The sequence below is a fragment of the Chaetodon trifascialis genome, chromosome 9, assembly GCF_039877785.1.
Source record: "Chaetodon trifascialis isolate fChaTrf1 chromosome 9, fChaTrf1.hap1, whole genome shotgun sequence".
In the NCBI taxonomy this organism is placed as follows: domain Eukaryota; kingdom Metazoa; phylum Chordata; class Actinopteri; order Chaetodontiformes; family Chaetodontidae; genus Chaetodon; species Chaetodon trifascialis.
In genome coordinates this window covers 15,295,092-15,322,934 of record NC_092064.1, presented here as the reverse complement: position 1 = coordinate 15,322,934, position 27,843 = coordinate 15,295,092, and the positions used below count along the sequence as shown (strand labels likewise).

Genomic DNA, 27,843 nt, shown 5'->3' with positions numbered 1-27,843 from the left:
CCTCCACTTGGCAATAAAAGAGAGAGATGGGATGATTCGGGGAGATAAAAGGAAGGAAGAGAGGGAGGATCTAGTAACACTGTCGGTAAAATGCCAAAATGTATTAGCCAACTGTTCTTTTCTCACACGTCCACTCGACAGTAGAGGAGAGATGGAGGGATACGGGGAGGAGGGCTGGAGGGATGATGAGAAAGGGTTCTCTTAAAGGCTGTCAAAGGAACGGATAAGGAGATTACCTTTGTCATTCTGTCAGGAGGAGGAAAGAAGAAAGAGGTGGACTCTGATTTGAAGATGTTCCCCCACCCTATAATCGGAGGGGAAAGGGGGAGAGACAGAGCAGCGGAGAGACAGAGAAGCATTTAAAGATGTTCCCTGCTTTTTGATTTTATGAGTGCAGAGGAGAGAGAGGGGGAGAGACGCGGCATCACAGAAAGGGTTTAACAGGTGGCATTGCTTATTATCTGAGGAAAAAAAGAGGAAAAAAAGTGATATGAGCACAGATGGAGTAAAGGGCGAAAGGGGGAGGGAGAGAGATACTGTACTTTCAGATTATCCTTCACTTTCCACAGTCATTTTAATATTACAGCTCCTGTGATTTACCCCGACCCTCTCAGCACAGTTTGTACTAAAAGCTCCACACATCATCGGCAAAAACTCTTTTCAGCAGCCGATAATATAAGAAGTACTGGGATTATTTTCACGCGAAGGATGAGGCTGTCATTACTCTGTTTCTTTTGGTCAAAAGATCTCACCTCTTCTCACTGAAGATGTAAACATAAGTATACTTTCATTTTTTCAAAGTGAGTTCAGTAATTTCCTCAAACAGTTTGGCATTTTAGTTTTAGCAAATGACATTCAAAGCTGGAGTAAACAGTAAAAAGTGCATTTATTAGGGACTATTTTTAACCATGGATTAACACACATTTTATATGCTAGCTAGTATTTAAAGCAGCAAGACAGTGTATGAGGGATTGACTCAAAGTACACTAAACTAGTGTCCATGTTCATCATAATGAACAGTGCAAAGGTGTACAAGGTACACAAGTATTATCAGCAGAAAAAGTAAAAGTAATCAAAATGCAGAATGACCAGTATCAGAGGGATGCATTGACATGTAAGCAGCATTTTAATGCTGTAGCTTGTTTAGTTGGAGGTCATTTTGCAGGTGGAGGCACAATCTAAAGGTAGAGGACAATAGATTTAGAATCACGTTTCTTCTTAGTGTAGATGTAGGTATACATGTGTTGTTACGTCTAAAGTATCTGAAGTCACACCGAGCATCAAACAACAGCTGAAAATCACCTGAGTTCCTCCAGAGTTTTTCCAGCTGATGTCCAGACTACAGGATTTCAGTGGCGTCTCTGTTAAACAATGCAGATGACCTCAGTGCCCGACGCCACAACACGTCCATGTGTCCTGGGTTGCTATGGCAACACGCAGACATGACACACACAGAGTTTTTAAAGGAAACGGAGGAAGCTCACAGGCATATGCTGTGCGTTTAAGCCAAATGAGCCCTTTATGATCTCAACCAAAAATATTAGAGAGCAGCTTCGCCTCGTTCAACTCAACATAATAGCAACAAAGTAAAAGTACTTCAAAATATAACTGCCTTATCTCGCTCCCTCAGACTCTCGCTGCCTCCGTCTGCCTCCCCTCCCTCCTCACCTTTTGTTATTTCGCACCTCTGTACATTTAAAACAGAATCCAGCTCTTGGGCCTTATCTGTTTGATCCATTTTACCTATTTTTCAAAGAGCTCCTGTGTTTGAGTGTGTGTTTTTGTCTTTCCATCTTTCACACATGCACAGAGCTTGCCTTCAGCTACACTGGAGCAGTGTGTGTGGCTTAATTTAGCAGGTCTAATTTGTTCTCTCCAGACCTGTCGAACAGATAAGAGGGAGGAGGAGAGGAGGCTGAGAGAGGAAAGGAGGCAGAGAGAGAATGAGGAGAAGCAGCATTGGAAGGAGAGAACAGGTGTCTGAGATGGTATCAGCATGTCAGCTAATGACTAAAACAACCTGAACTGAGAGAGGCAGAGTGAGGGAGAGGGAGGCATTTGTGAGGTAGCGAGATATGAAGTGGACTGAGGTTGACTAGATAAAAGAAAAACCATGAGGGAAAGAAAAAGAGTGGCAGTGTGAGAGTGAGAGAAGGCAGAGTGGACTCAGGTGGAAGCACACAGGGAAGAGTGTGAAAAGGACCAGAACAAAACACATTTCCACACCTAAACCTCTGCCGCCTTTCAAATCTGTGTGTCTGTGTTTTCCACGTATCCTCACTTTGTTCAAATCAACTGAGTCTCTGCCTGTCTGATTTTAGCTCCTCTGGGTTCCTCATGACCAAAACCTGACTGAAGTAGAGCCAGTTCCTAATACTTGTATCAGGTCTGGATAGGGTCTCACTCTGTCTGTGGATCCACGTGGACTCACTGTCAGCACTTACTGTATCATGTGTGTTTCACAATGGCCGGCAGAGAAAAATGTATTATTTGAGGCGACCACGGTGGGTGGTTGGAGACACACTCTATCCAGATATTGAAAGGTGTAGATGCATCTGTCATTCCTATTTTTCTGCCTCTCATCAAGCTAATGGAGACACATCAGTTTAATATGTGGTTAAGTATAAACAAAAGTGTATTAAAACTCACTGTGATTTTACTCATGTATGAGGAAGTAATAAGGATAAATGGGGTCAATCAGATTGACCACATTTCAGATTGGGTCTCATTATCCTTGGGACTATGTTGGATCAGCTCTCTGTCTGAGTTTGCGTAGGTTACCACATTTTGGGAGATAAATTGACCTTTAGGTCTGATATAAGAATACAACTTGCTCCCTCTCCAAAGTAACAAAAGCCCACCATCTCCAGGCAATAATGCAGTCTAACAGAGGCCTTACTCATTATTCATGTCACTGTATTTCCCCCAAATCATTACTCTTTGATCCTTTTCAAATCTTGTTTTCAGAGGGTGTGATTTATCATCTGCAGTGCAGGCTTACATGAAGTAATGAGTGCTTTTGATTGCATTAGATAAACATTTTAGGAAGCTATTTAGTTATGAAGGCTCAAAGAAAGAGTCTATGAGTGCACAAATCAGCCTCATTATATTTACTGCCAACAGAAGCAGCTCTGAGTTTATCTTTGTAAGATTTCAGAACCGTATAGATCTCTGTTTGTTTGCTTGCTCCTAACATTGGTTTTACTGCCTGACATCATACAAGTACAGTAATGTATCTTGGAGGGTATTCCTGGGAAGTGTTGCTAAGCCAGGTGCAGAGGGAAAAGACTATTGATTGAGGAACATGAGCCAAGTTAGTTCCCAGAATCCCATTTTGAGTCATCCAACATGTGGGCTTCCCATACACACTGGATTCAAGGGTATTCCATGACAAACAACACCGGTCGAATGCTCTCAAAAACATTTATTTTCTCTGTGACTAAAAAGTCACGCTATCATAATCCGTGTGCTGTTAATGTTGAGGACATGCCGTGAACTTGTTTGTCTGTTTAGCAGTGGCCAAGTCCTCCTAAGTACCAAGCAAACATCAATCAAACCTTTGTTGCTGCTGTTTGAATTGCAGTAAAAACATAGATTTCCACTAATTTAATGATCCAACTTCACTACTGTTTTAGTCTGACTCACCAGATGCAGACCGTAGGTTTAAGCCTGCCATTCGAAGTCTATTTAATGCGGCATTCTCCTTCCCTTCTGCCATCTGTGTGTTAGCCTTTTCAAAACCCCCGTCGCCTACAGGAAACAACAACAAAATCTGCGAGGTAGCAACTTTCACGCTGATTTACAGTATGCTGAAAATGACAAGTTATCCCTTATCCAAATTTAAATAACCGCAGCTGTTACCCACATGCAAACGTTCCTCCCCGACACTATTTTGCAAGGGTACCGTTGCTGCATCCTGGGCTTAGCGCTGCCCAAGATGATTGTGATTGGCTCAGAAAAATAAAAGCAAGCTAGAGCAAGCACCAAGAGAGTGTCAAAACTGATACATTTCCTAAATACAGTACACTGCAGATTAAGACCAGAGGTATCACAGTAAACTACAAGAACAGTAAGAAAAGCCACTTTGCTACATGAGAACGATACTGGCATCAACTTGAAAATTAGCTGAGACTCAGACCTCCTTCACAGCTTGCATTAAACTGCATTTTGGGGCAATGGACTGCAATCTGATAGGACTTGACCACATGAAAGACAAGTATAAATGGATCCAAGACGCATTGCAGATGGATTGTGATCAGAGTGGTCAAACCACCTCCATTGGGACCACATTAGTCACAAGTTTAAATGCACTAGATTTTTCAATCCATATAAAAGAATGAGAGGATGGTGTAAGAAGGAAGAAGAACAAAAACAAGAAGAAGAAGCTGGACAGAGTGATTGGATTTCACCGTGGACACTGGAGACACATATTATCACCAGGTGTAAATGTAATCAGGTCAAATCAAATCTAGATACAATCTGGATACGAGACCCTTTAATGCAAGGTGTAAAATAGGTGTCAGACACAGAGACAGTGGCCGATGCCATTTATCTACAACAACAAGTTAAATATCCTCTAGGTGTAAGTGAGATAACTGGTCGTGCGGAGTGAATGTCGACAGGAAAATGTTCTTGCCTTACTCACCATCCACCACACACTTAATCCTCGGCTGCTCCAGTGTCCAGCTGTACAAAATGGAGGTTGAAAAGGGCAGCTCCCTGGTGTCCCCTCCACTAGACTGCTACTGTAAATAAGAATTTGTTCCCTCAACGCTGGTGAATGTGGTACAACTGCCTGAAATATTACTTTTAGCTTCTACAACAAATATTGCCTCATAAATTGTACAAGAAATAATGGTGAAAAACAATTCACCTTCTTTTTGAAACTTGACAGACACCCCCTGAAAAAGATCTGCGTTGGTCCTGTAGACTACTTTTTACTTTGTACATGCAGCTGGAGTTGCAGATGTAGCCTCCACATTTTACATGCTATTTCTTCACATTGCTACATGAAATGTACAGTTTTTTAAAAGATAAGTTCCCCATGGCTTGATACCATAGACCAGAATCTGATTTCCCCACACAGATGCAGGGTGACTGATGAAAACATATCAAATTTCCGCATTTTATAAGAGCAAAAATATCAGAAAAGTGCGTGAGAGGGTAGAAGTCTGGTGCTGGAGCCGGCAGGTGACTGGAGTCTGTGTGTTCAGAGGTTTTCAGTCCTCTCTCGACATGTTCCCTGAACTCTGTCTCTCCAGCTTTTTTCAAACCTATTAAGTGGTCCAGATGTGCCTTAAATGAAGCATTTAACCTTAAAAGGAAATGAGACTAGGAATCTGTAAACATGCATTTACTTGCACGCACGCACACATACACACTTACAGGAAACCTCCTGACCTCATTCACAGCTGTTTTGGGTGCGTGTTTATGTGTATGAGTACATTTATCCAAAGGCCACATGCAAGAATCTGTTAAACATAAAGTTTGCATGCTGACAGGCTTTGATGTCAACTCTATTACATTAGCAGTCGCACACACACAGTCGTGTTTCCATCATTTTTTGGGGACATTACATGGACTTGCATTCATTTCCTGGAGACTTACTCTAACCATAACCACAACCACTACATGCCCTCCCCCTGACCTGAACCTTAACCCCAGTCTTCATCCTAAAATTTAATGATTTACATTAAAGTCGCATTTTGTCCCCATAATGTGACTGAGTGAACAGACTTATGTCCCCACAACATGAGTAATACATGACCACACACACACATACACACCGAGACAAAGTGAGGGCACTATGTCTTTGAAGTACGTTTGAGACAGATTAACTGTTCCATATTGACCGGAGATGCTATTTGAGACTCCTCAAGGAGAGCGATTTGATAGCCAGTGAGATTTTATGTGTGGTCATGAGGGTGATGTCAGAGTCTGTGTGTGTGTTACTCACACTGTGGGGACATGTATGTGTTTGCACAGTTACACTGTGGGGACTCGCTTTCATAATGGGACAAAATGAAGATGAAGATTTAGGTTAACTTAACTAGGGTAGGTCTCCAGGAAGTGAATGTAATATTCTCAAAAGTGAATGAAACACAAGAGAGAAAGACGTAGAAAGTGTGCATGTGTGCCAAATATGTCAGTCTGATGAGTGTTTATCACCTAAACGTGCTTTGACGAGAGTTTAATTTCTTTCTTTCACTCACTCACTCAAAGGCGTGCTGCGACAAGCTTCCTTGGAAAGTCTTTTTGGATTTTCCTGACATACTGACGTCCATCAGTTAGACAGGCAGACACCTGAACGTCTTGGACGACCTTAGATGACATATGAAACTCCACACAGCACTCCAAGCTGTGTTTAAAGGAAATTATTAGAAAACTAAGGGGGTGATAAAAGTAAAGGGAGGTGCAGCGATGGATGTAATAGTCTTTTCCTAACCCTTTACATGTGGATTTACTGTAGTTACCTGACCTCAACCATCACTTACAGTAACTGTGAGCCAACGTGGAAATATGTCTAAGAAATTTAAGAGAAGAAATAAATCAGGTGGCATAACCACCGAAGTGCAGTCCACACCAGTGATCATTTTTGGGTCAGTTGGCTATCTAACAGAACAGAAACACAGACAGGTTCTACACATGAAAGTCCACAACGAGCAGAACTGTAATGTTTATGCAGCAGATGGAGCATGCATCTCAACTCCCTGGCTTTAGAACATGATTCCGGTGGTCATACCTCATATATTCAGCAGCTTTGGGAACTATTTGCATTAGGTTTAGTTTACTTGATGGCCTCAATCAATCATAATCAAGCTGCTTTTATCACTCGCTAAAGAGCTTCTGGACGGTACCTTTTCAAGGCAATAAACCGACTTCATTAGACACACAAAATACTTTTTCCTTCTTCATTTGTCATTTTCTTCTCTTCAGTCAGGCTTTTCATCCATTGTCAACTCAATTGGTCAATTGCTGATTATTTATTTCTGCTATCCATTCCTGCAGTATGACTCTCCTCTGCCTGCATCCAACACCAACTGGGAGGCTGTCACTATGCCCATGTCGGTGAGTCATGCACAAACATACACACTTTATGAATTGTTATAATCCTAGAATTAAACAGGCATGCTTGACCTCAGTTATGATAAGATATATTTTCGCCAGAAAGAGAACTCACATATTAAGCACTGAGTGGAAGAAGTTCATGCAAACAGAATAGTTTTGCACAGCATAAAAAGAAATGTACAGATAAGAATATGTCATCAACATCATCTGGATTATACAATTTCATTTCAAATTAATATCAATGTTTAAAAAAAAACTTTTAATTCCCTTTTCCAAGCTTTGTTTTAATAAGTTTTTTGCTGATTGAACATCTATTTATGCTACATTTCAACACATAAAGACCTCCGTGCACTCTAATCCTACAGTACCACCTGACATATAAGTGTCTAATAGACAAGGATAGCCACACTAATTAGTATGACATATGATCCATTTGCATAGGCGAACGCACACCCACATACTGAATACATTCATGCATGTATGTACTGTATTTATTATGCATGCAGCTTGAGATGTAAAATGCCACGTTTACTTACACTAATGTTTTGCAACAGTGAAATTTGAGTGTGTCTGTGTGGACGAGCAGTGGGGTTCGGTGACATATGTGACCATAATTATTAGTGTGCTTCAGGCTGTGTGGCCACTTTTCTGCATGGATTGATCATGATTACATGTGTGTCTGCATGTGTGTTTTTGTGTGTCACTGCCAGTGCAGATAGGGTGTACATATAAGTTTGTTGGCCTCTTCCACTTCATATTCAAATGGCGCCCTGAAACCTAGGCCCCATCTCTTTGGTGCAGTTTTTCAAGTGATCTGTGTTCGTTTTACATTACGTTCATGTCAGTAACTGTTTCACACTACTGAGCAAACACAAAATTTGATACATTCATTAGAAAGATGAGCCTCTCGCTGATATGTTGATTTTTACTCTAAATTGAACACATTTTTCAATTTCTGGTGAAAGTAATCACAGATTATATCAGAAAAGTAATCTAATGCTTTTGACTTCAGCATTCAGTTGAGCATATTTCTTTCTACATGAGCCACAGTGATAGAGTGATGCTGAAATTGCCATTTTTAATTTATACCCGTAAAGTCCCTGTATTGAAGCTCTTACAATAAACGGTAACAGATGTTAAGTCTCAGAAGTGTACTTCAGTTCTCATATTAGCTTTAATTAATGTCAGTCTCCCTCGATAAGCTGACAGCTTCTCATCACCTACTCTTCACCTTTGACCCATATGGAAGTCAGTGCTGATATGGCAGCCGAAGTCATAATGGTCCTTCATGCTATAAAAATTTGATTGCAGTTTCCTTCTAGCTCGATAAATAGCCTGCAGCAGAGAGAAAGGCCCATATAGGAATCATCTGTGATATATGTTGCTACTTTTTTAACCCCATGTTGCTGACAATATTCAGTGTAGTGGAAAACTAACAACATATAAAGGGAAATGACATTAAAAATATCATTTCATTTCATTAAAAGTAAGTGAATTGCCTGTTTAACTTACTGACTTACTAACTTATTGTGAATGTCTATGGTGGTGTTGCATTAACTGTTTATGCAAGTAGGAAATTATTATTGATTTGGGAGGATTTATTATGTTGTTGAATTTGCACAATAATATAGCAGATATCAGGTTTGGGGAAAAAGTTAAAAATCAGTTTTTTGATCATGTAATAATTGTAAGCATTTCTAGCAGAGTTGGGCTCAGTCTCACATCCAGGTTTGCTTCTAGACTGCTGTCACTGGGAAGCAAGCATGCAGTGAAACACTGTATACAGTATTTCATCACAGTGTGCTATGATAACTTACAGTAAATGTCAGACTCTTCTCATATTTACATGTTGAATGAGAGCATAGATGGGGAGTGCAGAAGAGCGTTTGTAATCACAGTAAATGCACCACTTTCAGTGTTTTGATCACACTCCTCAATACATAAATGCATAACAACAGCACATTACTGCAAATGAAATGCATCACAGATGTTGAGCGAAAGCCAAATATAGAAAAGAGCTACACTGTGGAGGAGGACAGTGGCTGACATCAGGTCAAGACGTCTCCTTGAAAATCTGTTTTCCGTCTGAAATGTTTAGTAGGGATCATTTAGACGAGCGGAGGAATCTGAGTCAGAGATGACCAGCAGTGACTTTGGCCTTTATGTTCATTGTTCCTCGTTTCTTTGTCGCTCTGTGGAGGTTATCTGTTGCTGACTCCCAATTGTCCCATGAATCTTTGGATATCTTTTCAATGCTCACAAAGAAACAGTGTTGACCTCCCCACCACAGCACATGCTAAGTACAGCATGAACAATACAATATGCAGTTTGTCAGAAACTGAGAACATTGTCAAGGATTTCACCAAGTTTAGATAAGCTCCCTCAGCTGCACATGTACCCGTGCTATCTCTGCATATAGCTATTGATTCCACATTTCCTAAAAAATATTCAGCACCACTACCAGACACTGCAAAACATCATTGTCACTCCACTGCTCCTCCAGTAACTCTTTAAATAGGGAGAAACTAAGAAAGTCACCCACGGATTTCCAAGAAGGTTTTAGCTCGTGTCTATCTGTGATTGCTAAAGTTAGATTAAGCTTCAATTAATAGTAGAATGAATCATTTTGTCTTTACTCTTTGACCTTTGCAGGACAGCGGTGGAGGCCAGATGCCAGCAGCAGTCACAGAGGTCCCTTTCTCATTGGAGGACTTGGACCGGACCATCGCTGCCTTCGACACCGTAGAACAGCTTCTCAGATCCCTGAGCCCAGACACCTGGAAACAGGACCTGGACAGCATCTACACTCAAACACATATACATTATAGATCCAGGGCCTATCATCTGGCGAGCAGACACAATAAAGGTAAGAGGTTTTACAAGCTGTACGTGAACAAACGTACACATCTGTTATGTCTCACATTCTTTCAGGATTGCTCAGCACTCAATCCAAACATATGTGTCCTTGCATGGTGATAATCACTTTCATTGGGCTCTAATATAACTGCATCAAAAGGAATATGCTATATTACAAGAGTGTTTCACAACACAGGACTGAAACTATGAAGACTATAAAAAGACTATGAGTAGATATGATAGACAGAGACTTTATTAACTATTTGTTGGATTCCATCAAACTATGAATCAGTCATAAAGTGAAGAAAGCTCCAGTTTTGCAGCAGACTTGGTAGTTCAACAGTATCCACAATCCGTCATGTCACGTCTCAGATTGTACAGCTCCTGGATGTAAGTGTGATTAGCGACACAGGGCTATTTAAATAAAACTGACTTGCCACAAAGACATTTGAGTATAAGTAATGCTAAATGGGGTTTTAAATTGGAGTGAAGATCCCAAAGTATCCAGAAACACAAAATATTTTGTGTATTACAGGGAGAAAATTGTGCAGCCATAAAAATAACATCTTTGGTTTGTACATCGATGTTCTGCAGTACAGAAATATGTTTTTTCATTGTACATATAAAGATGTTTAACAAAAACATTGACTCTTGATTTGCATCAAACTCAATCAGAACTTGGGCAAAGATCTTAGATCATGTGATGAGGCCAGAGGACTTGGAGTGACACTAAAGGTAGTAAAGTTGATGCAGATGAGAGCAGCGATGTTCTCGTCTCATTTTTTTGTGCTGCAGATGGTGATCTTCAACAACTCTGCTGCGTTCACAGTATTTCGCTGCAGAATGGTGCAGTCCGTGGTCACTGGTGTGATAGAGGGGAGGGGAGAGCGTGCCACTTTGTGCTGACCAAGAAAGACCCGCACAGCAGGGGGCCCATTCTCACTAATCGGGCTGTACATAAGTGGTACAGCATTGAGGCGGACCAAGACGACATCTTGGTAATGTGAAGGAAATTATTAGCGAGGGCTGTAATGACTGTGATCAAGCCACATTGCTGTCTTTTGATCAAATATAGAACAGGTGACAGCCACTGAAAACAAGCTAATGAAGTATGCATGTGCAACTGAATCTGTCAAGTTAAGCAGAGTGCTACAAAGACATTAGGCTGTCTAGTGGTTGAGTGTGTCTCTGCAGATACATCTACATATATTCCCCTGCGCTCCTCATAGAAATAAAAAGAAAAAGATTCTGAGAGCATTTTGATGGATCTGTGTGTGAAGATACCTTTGGAACCTGAAGTGGACTTATACTGAAAAGATGTTTGCCCCTTTTCTAGTTTTCTGTAAATATAAAAGATCATCACGAAAAATGAAACCGCCTCCTGCTCATATTGTGATGCAACCGCATACCGTAGCCTGACTAAGTTGTTGCATCATCAAATGAGCAATTTGCCCTCTAGTGGGTGTAAAAGTGAGTCAGTGACAGATTTAAGGTGACACAGGACCAGCGGTTCAAGGCAATTCTTCACTGTGAAGTCAGTGCCAACGACCCGGAGTCACTGAGGTAATAGATTCTGATGAAATTTTGGCACGCAGATGCTTATTACACACACGTCACACAATCATGGGAGCGTGTTCAGGGATGTGTGTGTGCGTCTAGTGTACAAAAGTGTCAGAGCTTGCGGCAGACCTGAGCCCTTCCGACCTCATCTCTCTCACCTGCACTCTCTCTGTCTCTACCCAAGGGCTCTCCTGTTTCTTAGTAAATATTTGCGCTTGACAGCAAATCTATATTTATCAGTACATGTGTGTGCTCTGCTGGCCTGAGAGGGCTCTGCATATTTGGGGAGTTTGTGCATGTTGCAGCACTACAGAAAGGTGCATAGGTGCTGCAGCTCTTTGATATACTGTACCAGCGTGGCTCTCTCTAATTGGAAATTCAACCTGTGCAACGGAGCAGAAATGTGCTACAGTCAGCAGCTTAGCTTTGTTTTCATTAAGACACACATTCACACCCAGCTCACACCCACCTTTGTGAAGAAGGACAGTAAGTCTGATCCTCATATTAATTGGGACACTTTTAAGTCTGAGTTACTCGAATGAATGCTAACTCACACATGCGTTTACATAAAAACATAATAATATTCATACAAGCAAATCCTTGGGCACAACTTTAGAGCAGAATATGTTCTATAAGTGTCACCAAGTGCACACATACTACACTTTTTTTCAAGTCAGTGGCCGAGTGAGTGACATGGTCACTCTGGCAGTTGTGCTTGCTCTCAGTCTTTCTGTTTTTTTCTCCTCCACACTCCCTGACAGGGTTCCACACCGCTGCTTTTCTGAGATTTCACTTATTCCTCTTAAAAAGACACGAGCTCAGCCCCGCAAGCATACACACACATACATGACCTGTGCCTTTGTCTTCACTCATACGGTGTAAGCATGCACTGTATCCCCCCGCACATCGACACATATGCCTGTTGTCCCCTGCGTCTGGTGTTAAAAGGCAGCATTGAACCATCAGAGCCGCTCCAGTGGCGGGTGACTCGGTGTGCTTTTGTAGCGGCTCCTTTACGTCGAGTCTTGCATCAGCTGGGGAGGTGTAAACAAACATTACAAATGTTAGAGAGACCTGTCATGACTGTCGACATCCTCACAATTCTGTCATCAACTATGAAGCCTTCACTTGTTGAAAATCTGCTATTTCGTTCTTCAGTTAAGTCACAAAAAAACAGAAATGATTGCTTCTCTGTCGTCTGCACTTTACACAAAAGGAGATGCAGGAAGAAAAGGTTTCTGTGATTTGTCTGTGAGCTGTGAAATGTGTTGGTGTGGCAGAATGCTGGGCCTGTACTGTAGTCCTCGATACTGAGATGAATTCTTGATGTTTAACACGCCCTCCATGTTACTCCTTAAAGTAGTAAGTTAGTTAAGAAAAACATGGATTGCAGCTCTAGTCAACATTTCTTATTCATATTCCATAAAGCCTATGAGGTTGTTGTTGAGGTACACATATGATAGTTTTTAAAATATACAGTATTGTCTTCGATTGATGGTGTTTTAGATGTTTTCATATAAACTTACAGTTAAGATAAAAAACAGAAGAAAGAAGGTGATGCAGAATTGTGGCTGTGACGATCAGGGTAAAGAAACGCTACAGTTGTTGTGATTAAGAACCTTTAAACAATGGTTTGCATGATTCAGTAAAAGCCTTTTTCTAGAAGTCTACAGAACTTTAGACCAGGTTGTACAGTGCAGCTCTTTATCATTCAAAATAACGTGAGTCGGTCAAGTCAAACTTCAGCAAAGCCAGTAGCTTTGATTGTCTTTTCTATATCTCTCTTATATCTAAAGACCTATAAAGATGTGCTACTTTACCACTAGATGGATTGACAATCAAGCCAGTCAGTATAGTGCAGAATAATAGCACACCTTCTACCTTCATTGCTCTCTCTCTGTGTTGCCAAAGTAGGTGATCACTTCTCTTGTTCTTTTCTGTGTCTTCATTGTTCATTCGGCTTTCCACATGCTTTATGGCATGAATGGACACCCTCACAGCAAAGATTTCTTTTTGCGAACAATTGCTTATTGATTATCAATGTCATTAGGCCTCCCTGACCCCAGTGCACCTCCCTTTAGCTTTTCTCACTCATGCACAATATTGCATGGCAAGCAAATTTGACACTGTCACGCTAATTTGGAGGACATGCGATTTCTAGGTAGTTTCTATTGCATGACTGATCTTTATTGTTGCAGCAGAGCTCACCTAGCTACACTGTTGTTGTTCACTTAAAGTATTGATCTTGACAAGTCCTTTATTCTTGTACTGGGTCGTAAAAGCTCATTGTACTTCAACAAGGTGAAAAATCTAGCAGTGACCCAAGAAAATGTCATTTATCTTCACTGCAAGTGGACTCGTTTACAGAATATTTCACCTGTTTCAAGAAAGGATTATCCTATTTCACCCAGGCTATGCTCTCTGATTGGCTCTATGTGCTTTATAGAGCCGCTCTACTTGTTGGGAAAACAACCAACCCAACCTTGTGCTGGCTGTAGAAATGGCCCTCATAACCAATCCCTCCTTCTACTGTCATTCAGTCTCATAACGATGGAGAGTCTCCACGCCTTTTTCTCTGTTGTCTTTGTGTCTGGGAGCAGAGCACATGGGCAGGGTCAGCAGCTGTCATGGACTCATTCTGATGGTACCTGAATGGGGATCGGAGCCATGATGTGTAAAAGAATACCACCTGGCGATGCTGCCACTTTAACCCCAGTTTTTTGGGGACCCTGGCTCTTTGGGGATCTTGGGTGAAAAATGCATTAAGCAGATGTCAGTACTTGGACAGGCTTCAGACTGGTGAATATGCAATTGTTCCACTCTGTGGAGTAGACTATCCAGTGTGCATACGCTCCGTCCACCATCGCTGCCTAAAGGGCAAGGTTTATACTGTAGGAACTACTTTGATAGTTGTATTTTACCGTAAAGGGAAACGCATCAGCGATTTCTTCTTGTCATGTTGCTTTTGCTGAGGGGTTGTTCAGTCACCCTCCATTAAAGTGGTTTCTGCAGGTAGTGAAGCACCAGACTACAGACCAGTGGGCGCTTCCCATGGTGCTCGAGGCTGGCTCCTCTGAACCTTAGGGGACCATTAAAGGCATGCCCTTAAACCTTTTACACCCATTTTTACTGGTGTAGTAAATGAATCAAGAGTGTACAACTTGCTGAATCAGTTCTGCTTACGCCGACCAAAGCTGTTCTGAAAAGAAGTGTAATCAAGAGCTAAACATTAAATAGCTGATGATGACTGATGGATCTGGCCTCACAATCCTCAAATTAAGATGTTTTCTTAAATATCTACCCTAATCCAGTTTACTGCGGCATACTTAATGTGACATCTGCCCGCTTTGGTACTGCGTAACAATATCAGTCAAGCCGTTTTGAGTGAGGCCTTGCCTTCCCATCCCCACTGCAGAGGGTCTAGAGGGCTCCTCCTCAGGCAAATCTACAGAGCCCATTTACAGAATGAAAAGGCTTCTGAAACACCTGTTTTCCCTCCAAGCTGTGAAAGAACAACCGCAGCGTGCTAAACAACGGCATGTGTTCCCACCTAAATGTAGCCTCTTTGTTGGAATTTATACACAAGTCACAATTTAATATCATGTTTTTCTGGGTTTCCCACATTAGAGACAGGGAAGCATTTTATCGTCAAAGTGGCAACCAGTAACTACAGGCAGCTATTATGGGAGGACAAACAAGGGCACGAACATCACAAAGCTTCTATAGAGCTCGACAGGGCTCCATTTTGTCCTCTTAGAACTAGCGTTGACATGCATAACCTTTACTATTTTTCTTTTTCTACTAACAGATGAAACTGCACTGCACACAAGTGAAATTAACTGATTCAGTTGAGATTCTGATGCATTTCTTTAAAGAAGAAAGGCTCTGAAGCTGTTGAAAGAGAGTTGTGTGGAACCAGTATTAAAGGTCGTGGTTGCATGGCGCTCTGTAATCACCACTCATGGTATGGACAGTATGGCGATGATGATCCTGCCGATGGCCTCAGGGAAGAGGGCAGTCAATACGCCGCTGATTATTGCTCTTCTTTCTTTTCCACTCACCCTCACATCTCTTTTTTTATTTTCTGTCTCATGTGCCCCTCTAACCAGCTGTGGTCACTCAGGATTGTCTGCAGAATATGAGCATGATAATGTGTTCACTCTGTATTCCACAGAGGACGCATTCTTGGTCTCCTTCACTCATTTGTCCCCCATACTAATAACATCATCCTAGAAAATCCATACAAACACTGCAGATGATTGTTATAGTTCTCTCCATTACAGCCTGATCTTTGCCTTACAAACATTCAGCAGCCTTCACATAAATGCACACCTGCTACAGTTTGGCCTCAGGCTCTCCTTGTGCTGAGCAACAATGTGCACTCATGTCATTCAGTCTCTGATGCCAATACTTGTGAAACATATAGAAATACAGGCAGATTTAAACAAGCTCCTGGTTGTGGCGCTCCCGATTATCCCCTCTGGACCAAGGGTTTAATGCCTTATTGCTTCTCCTGTAGCCTCCCCTGAAATTAGTCCTGAACCATTGTAGCAGGCCAATGAACAAAGGTCCTCTGTGCACAAACAAGATCATTTTCTCTGAAGTGATGACATGAAGAAAGGCCGCAGTCAATACATTCAATCTACAATCAATTAATGTGCCCTGCTTCCTCTTCTGGCCTGTTCTCTCTCTCTCTCTTCAGCTTTATGTCTCTCCTTCATCCACTCATCTCTCCATCTGTTCCTCTAGAGTCAATTGTTGTTGCAATTGTACTCATATCTAATAGCCTCTCTTCGCCTTTCAACCATTTTCATTCGATCAATATTGAGCATATTTTTTGTGAATTGCAGCCACTTTGCCTTATTTGCTTCCCTCCCCCCGTTTCATTCTTTCCTCTCTGTCTCCAACATGGCGCCCATTTCTTATACTATGAAGCAACAGACTAGCAATAAAAAACCTTAACTTTTTGTTTCTCTCTGTTTGTATTCTTATAGGCTACTAGTATGACTGAAAAGCATTTGCTTATAATTGTTTTGTACCACAACACAACAGTAACTTTGCCAATAAGCAGTAAGTTGCCATGATAACAACTGAAATGAAGACAGAAAAAAGGCCAAATTTCAACATTCAACAACATAAAGTACAGAAAAAACACATCACACTAAAGGCCAAACACAAAGCCGAACCGTTAATATAACAGAAACTTCATTTCATTGTCATTTTCTCTCTCACTGTCCAGTTGATCTGAACCGTCTGTATGACGACGTCAAGCGGTACAGCTGCACCCCACGCAACTACTCTGTAAACCTGCGCGAGGAGCTGAGGGCCACCAACGCCGTCTTCTTCCCTCGATGTCTGCTGGTGAAACGCTGTGGAGGCAACTGCGGCTGCGGCACCGAAAACTGGAACAACGGCTGCACCTGTCAGGCCTCCAAGACGACACTCAAACTACACGAGGTGAGTCCTCTAACCTGGACCTCACACTACGATTCTTAAGTTTGGTCATTCCTTCTTTGTTTTTACTCATTACTGGCATAGTACAGTGCGAAGACCAGAGAACTGTGCTGAAACACAGATAAAAATGACAAGATGTAGGATTGTGACTAATTTATGCGGCTAATTCTTATTTTCTCACATATGTATGAAAATCATTTATTAAACATATGTTGGACATGGAAGGGTGACTAATGCCTGATGACTATTATGGGTTTTCAAGGCTTCTTTCATCCTCCACCATGAGACGGGGGAAATGAACTAAAACACTTTTCTGTAGACTGAGCTGACGTGAGAAGAATCTTCAGTATATTCTGTTTTACAGTTACTGAATTATTTTTTTTCCTTTGTGCAAAATAGATAACAGATATAAGAAGATATTTAAGAAGGTGGAAAAAAAAGATGTGCATTTAATATCCATCTGCACAGCTTGTGCACGCTGTGGCCTTCCCATTAAAGCGACAGCGTTCAATTCAGACGTGAGCTGTGCTGGCACTGCTGCTGATGCGGGTGCTTACTCAAACATAAGACTGACATGTAAAATTTGCAGTACATTGTGGGCGCCTACCTGAAAGGGGCTTAAAAGATGATGTGTGAGTAAGTGAGTGAGTGAGAGGGAGGGAGATGGAGCGAGCAGAGGCAGGCGCCGCATCAACAATGAAGCAGCAATGCACCAGCAGCCTCGCGCTGAAACCCTGCTTCTCCCCTCCGTTTGTTGCTAATGTATGTCAGCTCCATCTTTCTCTACCCAATCTCTCCATATCTCTGTCACTGCAGTGTTCACATTCTATCACTCTCTCTCTGTGGGCTTCCATCATCCTTTCATTCTTCCCAATTCCCATTTTCAATTTATCCCTTTGCAGTGCACCATTCTTGTTTTTTAAGCCTGTCATTCATTCTTTTCTCTCTCTTCCCTCCATCCCTTTGTGTCTTTGTTCTTGTATAGCTTCATTATTGAAACTTGGTCCGTGGGGCTTCCTCTCTGTTAGGAAATCATACAATGGAAATTTAGACAAAAGTGGGATTTGGGTTGTACTGTGTACGTGAGCATGTGTGTAAGTCAGTGTGTACGAGAGCATGAAAAAGGTGTGTTTGTGTCTATGTGCTACCAAGGCCGTCACCGAATATCCTAAATTCAAATATATAATCACAAAGAGAAAGATTTTAGACATTTGATTGAGTTTTTGTTCTTTTTTAACAGGAAAATCTGTTTAAATCCAAAATACTTAAATCTCTCCAATCATGGTTTAATAATTCCCAAGTTACAGGTGAAAATATTCCCCTGCTGCTGCTGCTGCTGCTGCTCTGTTGTGTGCTGTCTCTCTCACTCCTCCCTCCAATTCAATGAATTAAGCATTTATTTCAACCAATCCAGAGTTAGTGGTGATTGTTGGAACAGTGAAAAGGCGAACCAAGAAGGTTTTTGGTGAGTTTTATGGTTTCTTTCGAGTTTGAATGAAGTGTGATTTCAGATGCTAAAATTACTGTTTATGTGAATGGAGTCTGGTGGGGCTGGTCGATATAGTGGCTGTTTGTGGTTAAAGAAAACAGATTTTACTCTTTAACAAAAAGGTCCATCTCTGTAGGGATCCTTTCCATAACGTATTATTTTTATTATTGCTATTTCATGTGCCTATCTTGTAACATGAAGGTATGTAGATATTTTTGTTTATGCTGAAATTACATACAAGCAGTGTGAAGGAATAATGCAGCGTCACTGTTGGCCAATTTGTGTGTGTGCGCGCGCACCTGTGTATTACTCACATTGTGAGGACATAAATCTATTCACACACTCATATTGTGGGGAATCGCTCTTCTTGTAGGGACAAAACCCATGTCCACATAACATTTATTATTCAGTTTTAAGATGAAGAATTGAGTTGAAGTCAGGATTGAGGTAAGTCTCCAGAAAATGAATGTAAGTCAATGTAATGTCCTCTGAAGTGACTGACTCTGTGTGTGTGTGTGTGTGTGTGTGTGTGTGTGTGTGTGTGTGTGTGTGTGTGTGTGTGTGTGTGTGTGTGTGCTTCTATCTCCTCTGCTCGCAGGCAGTATTACACCTGTAACTTCGTCCTTCACTGACTGAACTTCTAAAGAAACACATTATTACTCACTCTATTGTTTCAGTGCTGGGAAGTCCTGACATAAATCAAGGGCAGCCTTGCTTTCACTGAGCTCTGGAGAACAAATCCACCGCATCGGTTGTGGAACAATTTGTACTTCCACTCTGTTTTCACATTAGAGGTGGCATCTGCGAACAATTTGGCCATCTGCAACACTGTCAGTTTTAGTGAAACACTTTCTAAATCTAACTATAACATCAATTGCATGCTTATTCTTTATAGTCTCTCAATGTAAATACAGCCTTTTGGCCTCATCTTAATATCCACCACAATATATGAAAACTTTCTCATTTGGTGAAAATGTAAAAATCCCTTTAGTTGCTTCAAGTGTCTGATGGTCGGCCTGCTTTTTAAGATACTGTGCACAGAATAAAACAGAGGTCAGTTATGATTAACGAGAGGAAGGGTGGGCACAGTTGTTTTCTTATGGCTGCCGGAGTTTCACGGCACTCTACTGCATTCTTAGAAACCTTGCTTTTGCTTACTAATCTGTCTTTTGATGTGCTTCATTTGCTTCAATGTCAAGTTTTTTGCAATATCTGCAGTTACAGGGGGCAGTGTTTCTTTTCTCTGTTGATCTCCTGCAGTTATGTCATGAATGATGCTCTTTAAAGCAGACTTTGCATCAGTTTCTCATAATTTTCTCATGTCTTTCCCACATTCAAATTCAACAACAATGGCTTGACAAAGTACTTTTAACACCTACCGACAATTAAGGCAACAGTGAATCCACTTCGTTCACCGTGCTCTTCACCCTTTCTGTCTTTTTCTCTGACTCCTTCAGGTGCTGAAGTACGCCCCAGAGGTCACTCTGTATCAGCGCCATCGGCGGCCGCGGGTGCGCTGGGTCATAGACGAGATCTTCCTCACGCACCACGAACAGTGTGAGTGTGCGTGTCCCTCCCAGCCCCCTCGCTGACACGCTCAGACTGGCACGTGCATCTGGAACTGTCGGACCAGTTCTTTTTTTATCAGTTTTGCAACAGACGTCATATAGTAAGAGCAACGCAGACACACATTCAGCAAAGAAGAAGGCGACAATTTGACTGACAAACCGCAGCTTGCATCGTGCACAATGACATTTGTTCTTGCAAGTAAACCACCTCCCCTCGCTCTGAACACACGCCAAAGTTGTAAATGCATAAATGTTTCCGGCCAAACGCATTTGTTGTCTAACTTTTCTGCAACACAGAGACTAAATCTTGCCTGTTCAGACCACATTTAAACATCACTTTGGAACCGAAAAGTGTTAAAATGACAGCGGGCCTCCAGAGGAATTCACTTTCAATTCGATCAAAGTTTTTTCCTCCAAAAACTGGAAACAAAATACAAAACACATGAAAACACAGTATGAAGAATTACATCTACATTTTCATTAAACAAGTTCAACGGATGACACCTTGACTGAGTTGAAACTGACTCCCACCGCTGTGTGAATATTTTTGTTTTCCCCTTCCATATGCATGTATTCTCTTCTGTTATAATAAGACGTTTCTAGAAACTTCAGGCTCTTCTCATGTCAGGAGCATGCTGAGATGAGTGAGCGTGAGACAGACGGTGGGAGGGAGAAGGGTTGGAGGAAGTGTAAACCAAAATAACACTTTATCTTGATGTGAAATTAGGCTAACCACAACCCTCCAGATCTGAATTGCACACTGACACACACACATTCACTCGAGGCTTCCTAAAGATAAAAACTGTGGTTATTTATACTGAATTCTTCACTGCTCCATTTTTCAGTGCAGCCCTCCTTTGTTTTGCGCACATTCCTGTCTGCTTCCTTTTGTCTGTCCTTCCATCCAGACACTTTTCTTTTTCTCACTTGACACTGTCTCCCTCTCTCTCTCTCTCTCTCTCTCTCTAATGCATACACAGCGACTCTGTCTCCCTCCATCACTCACACTCTAACACATCAAAGGAGATGTCAGATGAGGCTGCCACGCTTTGCCCAGTTTTCTCAGCGTTCCTGGCATTCCAACTGCTAACCGGAATTCTGCTTACGCGGATAAAACCGTGATCCGTCGACCCTGAACACATAAGAGGAAAGAGGCAGAGACACTCAGGAAGAGAGACAGAGTTTTGTTTTTTTTTAGGAGAGGCGGCTTGACAGAAAAGGGACAATCAAGCAAGACGTCTATTTGTAGATTACCAGGGCTCCTGGATGAGAGCTGAGAGGAGCCACTTTCCAGACGCAGTACATAAAAGACTGCAGCTACTTCAGTGGGTTCAATCAACATGTTCATGTATTCAGCTCACCTGATTTTTTTTTTCATCACGCTGCTTTTTTTTACCCTTACGAAGACGCTCATAAGTATCACAATCTGACCCACTGCTTTGCACATCTGCAGCAGCACCACAGTGCAAAAGAGATCTGTGGGAATTAGAGTAATGTTCTTGGTCTTTGCTGAAAATACATACTTGAGTGTGTGCATCTGTGTGAGCGTCTGTGTGTGCGTCTCTGTGTGTGTGTGCCAGTCTGTCTGTAACAGCTCAGGAAGAGGTCCTTTTGTTAAAGGGGTGGAGGGTTACCAACAGTCTGTGAGAGCTGGCAGCAGATAACAAGCATGTGAATGGTCGGCATGTGACTGTACGTGCTAGTGCGTGTGTGTGTTTGCGTGTGTGTAGGTAGCTGCAGTACCAAAGCAACACAGTGAGAACTCAAGCTAACTGCTTATCATTTCCAGACACATGACCCAGCAGTGAGAAATAAAAGGCACCGTCATCTGTCATCTCTCCATCATCTCCTCCCATGTGTCCCCCCATCACACGCTAGGATTCGCTTACAGGCCGGATTTACACAGAGAAAATTGGATTTTACACACTACTTTTGTTCTAAAGACAGACAACAAAGAATAACTGGACACTGAGACGATTCCTCGGTCACAGCGAAACCCGATCAGCTGTGTGCCGGCAGCGCTTTCATGCGCATGTGTGTATTGTAAGTCAAGGGGGTATTTTGGCAGGCGTGAGATACAAAGCACTCTTAAATATTCCAAAGCTGTGTCAGGTTGTGCAGTGGTGACGTTCCAAGTCATTTATCCCAGGCACGCACACACACACACACACACACACACACACACACACACACACACACGCACGCAGTTATTTTTGGCTGTAGTTCGTCTTAGAAAGCAGCTTCACTTTGCTGTAAAGCTTTTTATCTTCTGTTCTCTTGCAGTAGTTTGCTTTCATTCCTGCGTGCTGCATTTTAAAACACAGTGATAAACACGACACCCGCTCGGTGATTGGTCAAATTTCACAGCGGATGATTCGCAGGTAAATTACCCCGTTATATCTTCAGTAGCTAACGAGCCAGATGGCGATTAGGTAACGCGTTGTTTTCCAAGATGCTTTGCTGCAAAATGTTTACTGTACCAACAAGGATGTTTGAGCTTTTCTGAAATCTGCTGCCAACAGGAGATATATTGAAAGTGTGTGTGTTTACGTGTGTGTGTGTGTGTGTGTGTGTGTGTGTGTGTGTGTGTGTGTGTGTGTGTGTGTGTGTGTGTGTGTGTGTGTGTGCATCCTGTGTCTGCCAACTTTTCTGGCGTTATCAGCACATTCCATTGTTGCGTGCACCAAAGTTACATTCCGCTTTTTCCTCATAACTCATTTGTTTTCACTTCCACTTCTTTACAATAGACCCACATGTACTTCAGTGTCAGATGTTTAAACCTGTGTATTTGGATTTTTCTGGTTTACTGGTCAACTAACGGCATCGAAACCACCACATTAGACCATTGGGGACATTTCAGATTACTGTGCTTTCAGCAAGATTTGGTCCAGAGTTTCAGCTTCCCTTCTGGGGATTGTGAGGATTGTACTGTCATCTTTGTTACTCAGAGAAAAGTTTTTAGTTTTTAGCAAAAAGCAAAAAGTCAGCCTGCTTTGCTGTATTCAGAAAAATATTCATGACAAAACTGTATGCTTTACTTAAATAATTTATTGTCTTTTTCTCTATTGTTTTGTTAAAAATATCAGCTGGTTGTCTTGATAAATAAAGTGTTTCTAGCATTACGGGCTCCAGGGCTTTGACTTCTTTTCCCCTCACCAAAATCATCTTTTCTCAGATATTTGACTGTGTGGTGTTTTTTACGTGATGCTGAATGGATCAGCTGCTTGTAAGATCAACGGTCGAGCGCAATAGGAAATGTGTTGTTTCAGTGGATACCTCAGACTGGAGAGAGCGATGCAGGGAGAAACTGAGAGAGAAGCAACAAAGAGAATGAGAAGAGGAGAAAAAGAGTTTGATGTCAGACACTGTCTTGCACACAACTAATGGAGCACACTGGTCACGGCGGAAACACAGATTTTAAGACCAATGTGTCAATAGCAGCGTTTCCATCAATGTATTTTCATCACAGAGAGGAAGAAGCTGTTTCTGCTGCTGAAAAATTCCTGAAGACCTCTTGCCATTTTTCTCTCATAGATGTTCAAGGCAACTGGTTTTCTTTCTTCTTCTTGCAAACAAGTGATTTTCTTCCAGTTCGTAACCTCTATTTCTACTCTGCTTAATAAAGCCATACAGAGTGTAGTCTATGCTGCAAAACTGTGTTTCGTGAAGGCTAATTCATTCACTCCAAACCAGCTGATGAAAGTGGTAAGTTCAGGAAAGGTCACATAACTGCGCCAATCAAATTTCTACCAAGTCACCCACAATCACTGTTCACACCTCTACAGTGCTGCAGTCCTCTGTCAGCACCATTTCAGCCACATCGGAAAGGTGTTGGTATCCCGACAGTCATGCTGATAACTGAACTGTCTCTTTATTTTCACTTTGTCGTTCAGTCTGAGTTTGTGTCCACGTTACTGGTTTTCCGCTTGGGAGCAGGGTAATTTTGCACGAACTAGTAAGCCTAATCAGTAGTGAGTAGCCAATCGCTATTCATTTTCAGTTAACACAGAGTTGCATTAGCAGTTGCCAGAGGCTGTTTTTGCATCAATTGAAGACAAATCCTGATTTGAGCATTGATGTCAGTTTCATCCATGCTTGAGGCCCATTTTGTGCCCATTTGTCTGGCTGAGGAAGATGATGTACCCATCCATAACTACTCACTATAAATATCTGATTAGCTTGGTTGTTTTTCCAAAGTAGAAAAAAAAAAAAAAAGATCAGGAAACTACACCTACATGAACAGGTGAAAGATTAAGAGATCAGCCCCAAAGGGCTATGCACATTAATAATTAGTAATCAGCAAGTTCGATATTCACAAACATTTAAGTTTGTCAGAATTTCAACATGGATGCTGATGTAAAGTCTGGAAGTGGTGATTACTGCAACTCTCATATGACATGGACAAAAAGACCACGATCAAAATTTATAGAAAAGCGGTCATTATTTCAAGCGGAAATATTACGATGCACGCCCTTTCATTCAAGTCCTTTTCTATATCTCTCAAGGCTGTTTCCTGTCGCAGTGGTTGCTGTGGCAACCCCTCCTGTGCTGTTATCATTACACAGCAGTCTCCCCTCGTACAGCCAGCCAGTCACATGCCACAGGCCACCAACCAGCCAGTCATTTGTCCGTCCGTCCATCCATCCAGTCCACCTACATGTTTTTGAGTTACTCCAAGAGAAAGAGATTCAATAAAATTAAGCAGCCTTCTCTCAGTCCCAGAGGAGACGACAAACACTGAATGAGAAACATACAGCAAGAAAAACAAGAGTCAGCAGAATTAAGATTATGGTTAAAAAAGGGAGGCAGATCAATCTGGAAAATAAGACGGAGAGAGTGAGAGAGAGAAGGTCAAAGAGCGAGAGAGACTGGGAGAGAGGGTTTGAACCCATCATTCCTACAAGGCTGTTTTGTGTCTGTCAGCAGCTTCTTATCTTTTCCTTGAGAGAAAACACACATACACAAAATGTCAACTGGCTTTGTCTTACAGATCAGGCTGTTCTCAGGCCGTGTTTTCTTTTTTTTTTCATAAACATGCATAAATCTAAATCACACTGTAGTATAACACTATGTGAGGCCTTCTGATTCTTTGCCTGATCATGGGTTCCTCGTGTCAGAACCACACTTTCCTTTCGATCCAGTCATGTTTCACTCGTGTTCCTCATTTATTTCCTTTTCATTGATTTGACTCCTATCCTCTCTGCTCTGATGCTTTCTTTGTATCTCTTATCAGGACAAATCACCACCCTGCTGTTACCCAGGAAACCAGGAAATGAAACCACAAAAGACAGGTGGAAACATCTGAGGATTGTTATTCAAACCTCTGTTTCCATATCTCTCGGCCGTTTCTTCTATCTTCTTATATTTCTTATATACCATTTATCATTTCCCATATTTCCCTTGCTCTGATGGTGTTACTTTAGGTGCTCTCTGGAAGCAATGTTAAAAAGACTGCCCGTATGTGACAGTAAGATTGAAAGTCCTACCCCTACATTAGAGGCCATCTGATGTAATGTCTAACATACATAATACCTTCCAGAACTCACTGTGCTTCTCAAATATTTTTATCTCTCCTTTGGTCGGTGTTTGTGCGAAAGGCTGCGCAATTTGCTCTGGGAAGACCCGCTGCACTTTAGAGGAGCTTGAGCAACAGGGGAGGCCATTTTTTGGGGAATCTGAAGACTAACTTGTTAGGCTATCTCAGTGGTTCCCATTATTAGCTTCTGACAGTATGAAGCTGAACAAGTTGAGATGCCATTTGGAGACTGCACATCCCGACCACAAAGAGAAGCCTGCTGGTTTCTTCAGAAAAAAAAACTGCACAACTGTCATGCACAGTCAGCATCTCTGCCCTCAGATGCTGGACTCGCCTGCTACAAAACAGCCTGTAGAGTTGCTAAGTGTGAAAAGCTGCACACTACTGCTGAGGAATTAATACTTTCTACTGCTATTGGTATGGTTTCAACTATGATTGATGAAGCAACAGCCAGCAAACTCTGTCAAATAATACTATTTATTTATGTCGAGACAACCGTTTTGCTCTGTAGGTGGATGAAGTGACTGACAGTAACAATGACTGTTTATTGATAACATACATCAGATTTATTGGTGCCAATGACTTGAAGAAGGACTTGCTTGTCTGCAAATATGGAGCTAAGAGAGCTACTGCAGATTAATTGTTCCAAATCACTGACAGGCTGATCTGAAATAGGAGGACTGTGTGGGGATCTGTGCAGACGGGGCTCAGGTAATGGCTGGGAAAGGAGGAGGGCTGCAAGCGCTAGTCAAGCGCATTTCCCCAACGTGCACAGGAATGATGTAATGACAGACATCTTTGAAACAGTTGAGTACTTCAAAACAAGACCCATCAAAGCCTGTACTTTTTCCACACCGTGCGAGGAACTGGGGTCTGATCACACAGCTGTGTCAATGGACGTGGGAAGGTTTTACTCAGGGTGTTCTTGGAGGAAGAGGGAAATGAACTTGCCCACAAGTTTAACAATAATAGCTTCCTCATGAAACTTGCATACCTCAGTGACATGTTTCAGAGACTCAAATCAAATCTGCAGATGCAAGGCAGCAACAAACACCTTCCACAGCGAGCAGACAAAATCACATCACTCTAAAAAAAAAAAAAAATGGAGATGTGGGAGTAGTGAGTGAAAGAGGGGAGAGCCTGAAAGAGAACCTGAAATCATTAAGTGAGACCAACAAGCTGGCAAAGGTCCAGACAATCGAATCTGGTGAAATATTCAGTCCAAAATAAAAATAATAATAGTAAAGTAAACAAATAACAAAGCATTTCAAATTAGCCGGCAGACGTGTCGATCTTACACACTTTCTCCATTATAACTCCAGTAAGCATGTATGCATATGCAACATGATGGTCTCAAGTCTGCGGACTGACTCCTCTGTTGACCAATTAATATCTTCCATTTCATCTTTTGTGTAAAGATCGAGCAAATTGCAACTGCTGTGACCAGATGCTGCTTCAGTGAGTAATTGACAGCTGAAGCAAGGAATTCAGTACGAATCAGGATTTTACACAGGGTTTGAAATGATAAATCATAAAGTAAATATAAAGATAGCTTTCATATGTAAGACATGGTGAAAGGCCCCTGAAAGGGTACCAGACTGTACCCTTCATTTACTGGGTAGTTTCGGCATGTGTGGTCTGAAGGACAACACCTTTCAAGGAGAATGTTTTTTTCTACCCTTCCCTTGCTATTTTAAAGCAGCAAGGGAAGGGAGGAAATTAAATTTTAATGGGAAAATACTTTTTGTAATTTGGGTGACCTGACCCTGTAACCACAGCTTAGCTCACCACTAATAGTTCAATTTAACTATTGGTGTTGATAAAGGTCAGAAAAGGGAAACCTCTAGAGAAATCCATTTTGATTCTCCCTGTTTTCAGGCCGCCCACACTCTCTGCAGCTGAGGTAGTATGAATTTTTATCATGCAACATTATCAAACTGTTCAAAAGTTTGTGCTCATTTGAGCTTTGGTTGAATCTGGCCACCCTCAGCATGTTGACATCCATGAAAAGTTAAAGCTGGTTTATTTTTGTAGTGAAAAACCAGAAAGAAAAAAAAAAAAGTCATGCATGATCTAATTTAGGGTGGAGGCTCATCAGAGTGAATCAGCCTAGACAATGTTTGGGACGGACAGGGTTGGACGAATTAACTAAAAGACAAACAGGCACAATGAGAAGGAGGTTATACTTGACAGGGGAAGACCGTGCTGGACAGGAAGAGCAGAAGAATGAAGGGAGCTGACACAAACAGACCAGCCTTAAGACAGAAAGACGGCCTTAAAGAGACAGAGAGGCGTTGAAAAGGTGACACGCA

General features: G+C 41.8%; 1 protein-coding gene across 1 annotated transcript in view; it reads left to right on the top strand.

The window, feature by feature from the left end:
* pdgfd (platelet derived growth factor d) overlaps window positions 1-23,010 on the top strand; it is a 53,028-nt gene extending 30,018 nt beyond the window's left edge. The window contains exons 4-7 of the mRNA XM_070970571.1: window positions 7,009-7,068; window positions 9,721-9,934; window positions 16,724-16,941; window positions 19,885-23,010. Coding sequence (XP_070826672.1) covers window positions 7,009-7,068; window positions 9,721-9,934; window positions 16,724-16,941; window positions 19,885-20,019 — 627 coding nt within the window. The 3' untranslated portion in view covers window positions 20,020-23,010. The remainder of the gene's footprint in view (window positions 1-7,008; window positions 7,069-9,720; window positions 9,935-16,723; window positions 16,942-19,884) is intronic.
* Window positions 23,011-27,843: the final 4,833 nt, after the last annotated feature.